The sequence below is a fragment of the Coptis chinensis genome, chromosome 5, assembly GCF_015680905.1.
Source record: "Coptis chinensis isolate HL-2020 chromosome 5, ASM1568090v1, whole genome shotgun sequence".
NCBI classification, from domain to species: domain Eukaryota; kingdom Viridiplantae; phylum Streptophyta; class Magnoliopsida; order Ranunculales; family Ranunculaceae; genus Coptis; species Coptis chinensis.
In genome coordinates, this window is record NC_141460.1 from 76,587,093 (window position 1) to 76,598,084 (window position 10,992).

The following is a 10,992-nucleotide window of genomic DNA, read 5'->3' on the forward strand; positions in this document are numbered from 1 at the left end:
TTTCTGCCGTCTGTTGGTTATTTATGTACAGTCGGTAGAAACTATGCCGTCTGTCTCCTATTTTAATTAAATGGACAGACGGCAAACATTGTGCCGTTCGTACCTTCCAGACACTCAATCCGATTTAGACTTAGCCAAATTCAACCAATTTTTCACTCACATGCATTTACTTCGTCATCAAAGTCTCAACCTTCAACTCTTCAACCACCAACCTCATTTCTTGTGTCAACTTTATAGACCACAAATTTCTCAACTTTGCCTTCACTCACACTTTTTGCATTATTATTCTCAACTTTGCAACCTTTCTTCTCACATTCATTCTCAACTTTGCAACTTTTCTTCTCACATTCAAAATGGCTTCTTTTTCTCGCTATGTTGAATCAAGCTCCTCATCCGAAGATGAGAACATGATGAATGACGATGAGAACATGTGCGTACCTATTTTCTCGTTGTTGCAAAACATGCACGAAGCTACTCGTGATCATCGAGGCTCGGTCCCCAGTAGAAAGTACATTTATCGTGATCGAATCGACGCTCACAATAAGATTATGAGGGATTATTTTGGGCAATACCCGAAGTATCCCCTTGATATCTTCCGTAGGAGGTTTAGGATGCACTGCCATCTCCTCCTCCGAATCTTAAAAGTCGTCTCTGACCATGACAAGTACTTCACATACAAGGTTGATGGCATTGGAAAGCCATGTTTGACGGGTATGCAATAGGTAGTTGCTTGCATTCGTTTGCTTGAATATGGTTGTGGTGCTGATGCGTGGGATGAATACGTTCAAATTGCAAAGAGAACCCTTTTCGAAAGCTTGAGGCATTTTTGTGATGCCATGTTGGCGGTCTTCGAGGAAGAATATTGGAGGGCTCCAAATGAAGAAGACATTCAACGTCTACTTGCACAAGGTGAAAATCATGGCTTCCCGGGTATGTTTGGAAGTTTGTATTGTATGCATTAGCAATGAGAAATGTGTCATACGGCATGACAAGGTACACATGTATGACATAAGAAGATACCTATAATCATTTTGGAAGCCATTGTCGATCAAAACTTGTGGATTTGGCACGCTTTTTTTTGGTATGGCGGTTTCAAACACCGACGTCAACGTGCTTCAACGTTCTCACCTCTTCGACAATCTTATGCGTGGTGATGCTCCTCGTTGCAATTACACCGTGAATGGTCGCCAATACAAAATGGGTTACTATCTAGCCGATGAGATTTATCCTAAATGGGCTACACTTGTACAAACAATCTCTCACCCAACAACTCAAATAGAGGGATTCTTTGCTAAGATGTAAGAAGTGTGTCGCAAAGATGTGGAGCTAGTGTGCATTTGGTGTCTTACAAGCTAGATGGGGATAATCAAGAGGCCGGCGCGAATATGGAGTAGGGATGACATTAATCGGATAATAAAAACGTATATAATTTTACATAATATGATTGTCGATGATGAACGGAAGATTGATATCGAAGATTGGCAAATTGACATGGATTGGAAGCCACCACCACTAGAAGCACCACTTGGAGTTCTAAAGGTTCCACTCTCTCTCCTTTGGTGAATTATTTCTATTTTCATCGTCTTGAAGTATTCTGCAACTTCCAGCTCAAGAGTAAAAGTATCTTGTGCTAATATTTTATTGTCTTCTTTCCACTTCTTGAGCTCCATCATCTTCACCCTATCGGCGGCGGCATTCGTCATTTGTGTCAAATACTTCTCCATCATGTTGTAATTCTCTCCTCTTTTCTTCATCCTTTCTTTCTCACCCCTTGTTCCCGGTGGTCGTTTTTTCTTAGTTCCACTTGCATTTCCACTTCCACTTTCACTTCCACCTCCACTTCCATCCCCAACTTGTGTAGGAAATTGATCAATTGGAATGCCACCAAGAGTTGCCGGTGGCGTTGTGGGTGTTGAAGGCACGATTTTGTCATCTACATCGAGAATAACGTTGGTTCGTCTCCTCGATGTAGTTGTGGACCGGCTCTCCAATTCTTCATTCTATTTTGGGCTATCCTTGAGGAGGACCCAACAATGCTCAAATTGAAAGTGTGTGTTATGAGCCAACATATATGTTGTTTTTGCCTCGGCCAACCGATCTTGGATCGTTGTGCCACTTCTTGCGGTCCTCTCCGAAGAGGAGATAATTCCCGCCCACCGGTTGTAAGCTTTTTAGATGTGTCCAAATTGAGTGGACACCGAATCCTTGCTTCTCTTGTTGTTTTCGCCAACTCTCTCTCAAAATTTCTCTAATATTCTCTCCCAATAGTGTGTGACTCATTGCCTCGCACCGACAATTGAATCTTTATTAACATATATCCATGCTTTGCAAAGAGCCTCGTCTTCTTGAATTGAAAAATTGGCGAACCTTGTAGATTTTTTTCCTTTTGATGTGGTTGCATGTTCATTTGGATCCACTGTTGTACTTGGAGTAGTGATTGTTGTAGTTGGAGTAGATAGAAATTGTATGAGAATTGGGAGCAACTGGTGAGAGAGTTGTGTGAAGTAGTTGCTATAAATTTGCAATTTCAGAAAAACTAGTTGTTTCTAGCCGTTGGGATGTCTGGGCTAGACAGACGGCAGAGTTTATGCCGTCCGTTGTAATTTAACGTATAGACGGCATAAGACGGCAAAAACTCTGCCGTCCGTATCCCGAACTTAACAGCTGCTAAAAGTCCCCATTGGACTGCTTTTTTGAATTTCGGCTGCCAAATTTGGCTGGGGCTGCTAAAGGGCCTATGTGGTACCTTTTAGCAGCCCATTATAGCTGCTCCCCATTAGACTTGCTCTGAACAATTGAAGTTTTGGGCCTTTTTTGTCACTTTACGCTTCAAACCAATAAGTTCAGTGTCCCTCTGCTTTTCAATTCCTTATTATTGGCCTCAAAAACTCACCCGTCAATATCAAAAAACATGTCAAAGTTTATGATACAATTCCCCCCCCCCCCCCTAATCAATTTCATAATGCACTATGCTTTTGAATGTGTTCTTTATGTAATGGTCATCAAACAAACTTTAAAGAAGTCCCTAGGCATGCATGTTACACTGACCGATACTTACATCACCCAAATTCACATACTCTACTAACCTTCGTATATATATATATAGTAGACAGCTTATTTTGACAGTTTATCTTGACATCCACAACTTACACAATGAACTAAGAGCTGATTTTTTGAGAATATGTTCTCCATATAATAGAGATCATCTCCACAAATTATCAAGACATTTGAACATGTCTAACCTTGTCAAAAGTTGTGTTTAAGTTTAATATTTATCTAACGGTCCACAATTTTAACACTCTTTTTAATAAAACTAGACATATCCAATTGAGACAAATTTTGGTGGAGATTCTATCTAAGATAGGAAGATCTCCTCTACCAAAAATCAGCCCTTAGTTTAATGTATAAATTCACTTTTAGGTTTTGGATGTCATGATAAGCTGTCAAGGTAGCCAATATATATATATATATATATATATATATATATATATATATATATATATATATATATATATATATATATATATATATATATATATATATATAGGACCTAAAAGGACCTTAAATAAGTACCAAATCTAAAACACCCACAACTTCACCTACAAAATGATTTAAACCCTAATCTTTTGTGCATATTAATAAGAGCCCAAAATTGCAGTTTTAACCCCTTAACAATCATACTTTTAGACCAATTATGTGAGTAATAATTAAGAGTTAATACTGATTACGTGTTTTTATGCGTTTCAGGCTTCAAAGTCACTTATGTGCAGAAATGTGCCACCTTGATGAGATAAAGGAGCAATGGTTGGTTGCTAAGGAGTTTTGTGATTAAAGGCCAAGATTCGAGAAGACAAAGCCTTTGTAAAGCCTACTCAGACCTTGAAAAGTCAAAGTCCTTGCGGGCGTAAACTTGATGCACAAAGTCAGTAGAACTCCCGAAGACCGTATCTTTGGACTCATACCTTGGAATTGGGCCTACCTTATGTCAAAACGACTGGCTCGGGAAGAGCTTTCCAATGGTCTAAGCTTTGGCCCAATCAGAGGAGCAGAAGTGGACCGAATCCAGCTAAAGAGCCCTTTTCGAACTGAAGAAATTGGGTTTTAGGTCCAATTTTTCGGCCCAAAACATGGCTCCAAACCCATGCACGATTTTTGGATCTGATTTCCTCCTTATCAAGAAGGAGGACTTAACTCTGAAGATATCTAGGAGCTTAGGATAGAAAGTAGCCATTATAATAGCTTCTAGATCTAGTTTTAATGGTTTTTAATTAAGTTTAGTTTCATTTCATTCCTTGTTTTAGATTAAACCTTTAAAATATTGTTATTCATTTGATTAGATTAATAAAATAGTTTATTATTATTCAATTCGTTTTTTTTGTCATTACATTTATAGATCTAGTTTAAATTCTTGTTGATATCATTTCTTAATTATTAATTAGATTTCAATTATTGTTTGTTAAATTAGTAAAGTTGGAATCTTGATATTATGTTTAGTTTAGATTCATATGGAAATGATTATGAATGAATGATTCTCGGCTAAACCTCCATTAGAGGGGGTTGAGAAGCCTTGATGAAAGCTTGATTCCATTATCGGAGAGTCCGTTGTAATTTCTATTCCACTCTAGAAACGATTAATTCACCATGAGAATGGGTTTAATCGTTCACATGCTAGTTATGAATTGGTAGAAGTGCCATGTGTAATTAGGGATTAGGAAGAACCAATTGTTTTGGCGTAGCGATTCAATTGATTCTGACGGATTCGACGATCGTTAGATTAGTAAGTTAAGTTGAGTTAAGGTGGAATCAATCCCCCAAATTCCTTATCATAGAATCAACGCTTGGCATTTACGTAGTTAATTAATTAGTAATTATCTTGTGGGTAGTTGCATCGTAGTTTATAATTCGTAAATCTCTCATTAGACTTTAGTTAAGATTGATTAGACTTAGAAAACATTACATGTGAAAGAACTAGGAGTGGAACGAATCATCTACTCCACTATATCTCAATAGGATTGAGAGTAGAAATCTTTGATAAATCTAGTAACAAATCAGTTTTAGTTTTACTTTCGTTTAGAGTTTCATCGCTTTATTCATTAGTAAAACTATTTATTTTACGTGTATCAAAATGGCGCCGCTGCCATCTTAGTTTACTTTCGCATTGTTTTCGTAGTATAAGTACTCTTCTTAAAGTCTCATTTCACCCACCCACCCTTATTTGATTCTAACTGTGGTCGTCCGTTTCAGCAATTGAAAGTTCCTCGGAAAAAATACATGGAGCGCACCTGCACCCAAAAGGAGCGCGACTCGCGCCCACACGCCTAGAGCCCTGAGCGCGACACGCGCCCAAACCGAGCGCGACTGCGCTCAAATCACTGGAACTCGAAATTTACATTGAGCGCACCTGCGCCCAAGGAGAGCGCGCCCGCGTCCTCAGCTGAATTTTGCCGGATTTCCTCAAGTTTGTTTCGAACTTCGATTTTTCAAGTTTTTCAGTGTTCTAACTTGTTATATTCACTGAACACGCGTAAACAAGACGCTATTCATAAGCGAAGCAATGACGCAATCAGGTATTCCTTTCTTTCATACCTCGCATCTTCTGTTAGAGGTTTATACTAGTATATCAGGATTGTTTGGAGTGTTGTCGTGTTTAGTTAAGTTTGGTCTTAGCCTTGTATGAGATTAAGGTCTGGTCGAACAAAAACACCTAACGTAATTACACGACAACGTCAACAAGCACGCCTATCTAGTATACCACTCATTGCACCTCTAGCTACTATTCCACATACTCTACCTGACATATTGCCCGAAGAAGGAGAGACTCCTCTCTCTGACTTTTATAAAGCTTTGAGCGATAGCCCCAAATCTTGCATCGTTCTAGCGGACCCGATTGGGGGGATTTCGAATCCCCAAATATTTTAATTTGTTACCCGTTTTTCATGGTTTAGACCATGAAAAACCTTATCGGCTATCGTAGGATTGAACAAGTTCTTACAACATTCCACCATCCTACGATGGGTGCTGAACAAATTAAACTCAGGGTATTTCCCTTCACTTTAGCCGATAAGGCGGCGTCTTGGTTAACTGCCCAAGCGCCTAATTCTGTGGACTCGTGGGCTAAACTTGTTCAAATTGTTTATGGAGCATTTTACCCACCCCTAAAGACGGATGAGATGCTTTCCAAGATTCATTTCTTTCGACAAAATCCTCATGAATCATTTTCAGAGGCTTGGAATCGGTTCACCGATCTCCTTATAGAGTGTCCACATCATAACCTAGCGAAAGACACGTTAGTTCGTGCCTTTTTCAAAGGACTTCTACACCACCATAAAGAAGTCTTTGACATAATGAATGGGGTAGTTTCCTAAGTAAAGGAGCCTCGGAGGCTTATAAATTTTTAGAGGATCAAACTAAAGTTTAAATAACACTGGGGGGTAGTGGCGATATCCACCGCTCGCGCTAGTTCTTCTAATACGATTAAGGCCGCCCGGTATGTTTGAGATAAAACACGATCCCGAGCTTAAAACTCTAATCGAATCACTCACTAAAAGGTAGAGGCCATTTACGTACAACAAAAGCTTATCCCCGTCATGAATGTAAATTCCAATCCATGTAGTTTCATTTGGAGTCCCGAGCATCCCGACTCCATCGCCCTATAGCCTATGAACATGCTTGTTCCATTAATAGTGAACCTAACGCTCCTTGGAGACAAAATCCCAACGGTTGGAGAAATAACCAACAAGTCACACCTCCGTGGTACAATAATCAATATGTTAGGCCAACGACGGTTATAACCAAGCTCCACCCACGACAAGGGCAGTCGGGGGTAATTATAATAATTATAACAACCAAGCGCAACCTCGACAAGGTCAAGCACAAGGTCAAGGTAGTTATAATAATTATAATGCTAATAGAGGTATCGCTCCGGTAAATAATAACTATCATAATCCACCCATAAATAATCAACGCAAGATAGTTCCAGTCATACCACCCGTGACCACTACACCCACACAAACGGATCGTCTTGACACCTTCATACAGGTGAGCCAACAACTCTTCCAAACCATGGCTCAATCTAACTAACAGATCGATTCTATAATCCGTTAATAATTTAAGCCAACAGTTAGGCCAAGATAAAGCCCAACCCAAAGGTGTGTTTCCAGGTCACGCGATACCTAATCCTAAAACAACAAACGCAGCCTTTGAGGCAACCGGTAATACTAGTAATGAAAATGAAAATGTAGGTGAGCTAAATGCCATCACCACTCTCCATTCTGGCAGAGTGGTTGATAACAAAGTAACTATGCCTATAGTTACCCCACCAGTAGCCCCTACACCTGCTACTTTACTAGATACCGAAATAGAAACTGAAGAGCCTACCACTGTAGAGGTACCAGTTATAACACAACCTAAGAAACAGAAAGCCAAGGTTAAACATCTAGGTGATACATATGCTAAATATAGAGAGAAACCACCGTTTCCACAAAAATTAGCCATGTTAACTAGGAATACAAATTATGAGGAGATTAGGGACGTTTTCAAGAATCTAACTATAAACCTTCCCTTCCTCGAAGCTTATTAAAAAACTACCACACCATGCTAAGTTTCTTAAGGAGTTGTGTACTACTAGGCGTAAGACCAATATACCAAAAGACGCCTTTTTAACAGAACAATTCTCAACTCTATCTGAACATAACGGAATTGTTAAGTACAAGGACCCTACTCGTCCTACTGTACAATGCACCTTAGGAGATTCCTATATGACGACCGCGTTATTAGACCTGGGGGCTAGTGTTAACTTACTCCCGTTTTATTTATATAGACAAATAGGTCTAGAGGAGATGCAACCCACTAAAATGACGTTGCAATTAGCTGATCGGTCTATTAAGTATCCTAAAGGGGTGGTTGAAAACGTGCTGGTAAGGTTCAGGATTTCTACTATCCGGCTGATTTCGTCATCCTCGATACAAAAGTCGTTAACGACTCTGTCCCGATCATCTTAGGGCGTCCTTTCCTGGTAACTGCCAATGCGCTCATAAATTGCCGTGATAGTTCGATGTCCATGTCTTTTGGCCATCTTTCTGTTGAAGTAAATGTTTTTAAAACAAAGACACAGTTACCCGATTCGTCTATGGATGGAGAGGTTAGCATGATCGAGAGCTTCGCTCGAGATTATTTCAACAACATGTTCCCTGATAATCAGATGCCCAAATTTCTTTCCTTTGAAAGTTCAGACTCCAACATTTTCATCCCTACACTAATCGATACACATATTATGGATGAGGACGAGATAGATGACTTTCTCAAAGATATAGAGGAATACCATAGTAAGATGGATATGACCAAGCTTGATGAGGAATTCGATGAGTTTCTTAGAGCAGGTGATGAGTCACCCTATCAAGAACTACTTTGCACAACATCCGCCTCGACTCCCCTCCTTCCCCCTTTCAAAGGCATCTCGAGTTTTCACTTTCGATCCTTTTGTTTCTCCCTGTGCTTCATAATTTTTTAAATCTTCCTAGCAAACAAATACCGGAAGGACAAACCATTTGGCCTTCATTTTCAGAATTGAGACAGTCCCTACCTACACCATGAATGAGTTTTGTGCTAAACCCACATCCTCATTTTTTCCATTCTTTCCTTCTACAACTTATCCATATCCACCATATCTTCCACAACCATTCACTTTTCCACACTTATTCACTAGGACACCCTCTCGTTCAAAGATGAAAAAGAAGGTGCATGCTAGGTTACGTTATAAGTCTATCCGACTTCGCTTTCATTTCACTAGGTTGCGTCATAGGAAATCTTGGTGCTTGATTGTGTTTGGGTATATTTTTTGTGATATTTATTTATGGAATGATCCACAACTATTTCGGTTGTTGATATATGATAAACTGCATGTTCATACATATGTTTAGATAAAGTCTCGAGTATCAGACTATAAACGACTCAATTTTTGTGTTTGGTGCATTTCATTTCATTTCATTTCCATATATTGGTGAGTGCACCATTCAGGTAACCGGGCCCTCCCTATGGAGTGTGTGGCTGTAAGTACCGGATCCTAAGTCCACGTTTAACATAATTCACGTTTTCCACTCTTACATGTTTTCTCGGATTTTTGAGTCATGTTTCTCTATGGGGTGAATTATATCCTTATTGCTTATGGTTTTTCCTTATAAAAGTACAAAAATATTAAATAATAAACATAGTAATCTAGGAAGTCTCGGGAATCTGGCTTTAAAAGACCCACTTTTAAAAAAACAAATTTTCTAAACTCTGTTGTAAAAATTTGTTTGGGGGTGGGGTGTTCGTGTTTCCATCCTAGAATGTTTTATGTCACATTAGAGTTGCTTAGGCCGTTAAATTGTATTCCGATTCGGGTTGACATAATCTATGAATTTAAAGTTCATTTGTTCGCATAACTTACGTCATACACGCACTTCGAGACGTTTTCCATTTACTTATATGTCACCCATGGTCGGAATAGAGTGTTTTATGGATCATTAGATTGGAAATTCTCTCCTGATCATTTCCATATCTCATTCGCAAAAATCGGGCCGGTAACGAAGCGGCAATGTTATTTTGAAATTACACGAAAAATCGGAAATTGTCCAGATTCGAATTGGGCTTGGGCCCAACCCGCGCGCACCTGCGCCTTACCTTAAACCTTCAGTTCGTGTTTTCATCTTCACCGCCGCCATTAACAAGCAAACAAGCTTCAAACCCTAAACCAAAAATAAAAAAATAAAAAGAAAGCTAAATACACCTACGCCCACAGTTCAAATCAAGTTAAAATCTTCTCCAAACCCTTCCCACACCAATTTAAATCAAGTTCAATCACCAAAAACGACCCAAAAACCAATACATTGGAGCTGCCGCGCCACCACACCACCGCCACCATCGTTTTTCTAGTGAGGTTGTTCCTCATTGCTTCCCCCTACCCTATTCAAACCCCCAAACCTTCTCAAAACTTCCAATGGCTCAACAGCGCCGAATTTTGCCAGAGCAAGTCTTTACTAGCGACCACTTCGCGCCGTTTTACGGTGACGAAATGGTTAGTAAAGATTGGAATAGCTTGTGGTACTCGACTGACAACTTTTACCACGAAGAGTTAGTCCGACGGTTTTACAACACGAGGGAGTTAGAGGGGAATCGAATTTTTGTTACGGTGGCAAAGAGGAGGAAAGAAGTATCTGTTGGGTTGTTGGCTGAGATTCTAGGCATTCCACCTAGAATCCATCTTGATGCCACGTTACAGGAGTCCCAATATACTGGGGTAGAGCCTTTGATGCACGCGACTGTTACCGATGGGAACTACAATGCGATATCGCATTGTGTTAGCCAGGCATCCCTCAGAACCAACCAACTGGCTGTAGCTCAGTGGATTGGTAGAAATGTCATAGGGAAGGAGAAGGTCAGCGACATCGGTCTGAACTGCCTTCACGTTCTATGGATACTCCAGGAGCAGAAGTATGAGTTCTGTATTTTGGAGTTTTTGCTTAACATGATTAGGGGAGTGGGGAAGTCTATTGCACATCTCCCTGTTTTGATAACCAAGATCATGCTGAAGTTGAGAGCGACTTCGACGTCTAATAGGATTTGCCTCAACCGACACCGAAATCCTCATATTTATATCGAGTGTATCCAACGAGTTTGGAGGTTGCCTGAGGATAGGGTAGTCGACGAGAAGGACGTCAGAAATGAGAATGACTCGGAAGATGAGGAGGACATGACATGCTTTGATGCTGATGCCTTGGAGAGGTGTTGGTCAGATGCAGAACGCATGGCTGTGATTCATCGTGACATGCATTCTCTCAATATTATTTGCGAAGACCTCCGGACTCGACAAGCTATTATGCATCATAACTTCGAGATTCGTACCCAGCGCGAGGACGAGCGGTGGGAACAGATGAGGGCTGAGCTGGAATCTCAGCGCCAATTTCGCGTCGATATGCTTGCACGCTTCCCACCTGATAAGAGCCCAAAACTGTA

The 10,992-nt window shown here is 40.2% G+C and overlaps 1 protein-coding gene across 1 annotated transcript; it reads left to right on the forward strand.

Annotated features, from left to right (window-relative positions):
- The first annotated feature begins 353 nt into the window (after positions 1-353).
- Positions 354-722, forward strand: LOC147498995 (uncharacterized). The gene has a single exon (XM_086563394.1). It carries the CDS (start codon positions 354-356, stop codon positions 720-722), a length of 369 nt encoding a protein of 122 aa, XP_086419520.1.
- Positions 723-10,992: the final 10,270 nt, after the last annotated feature.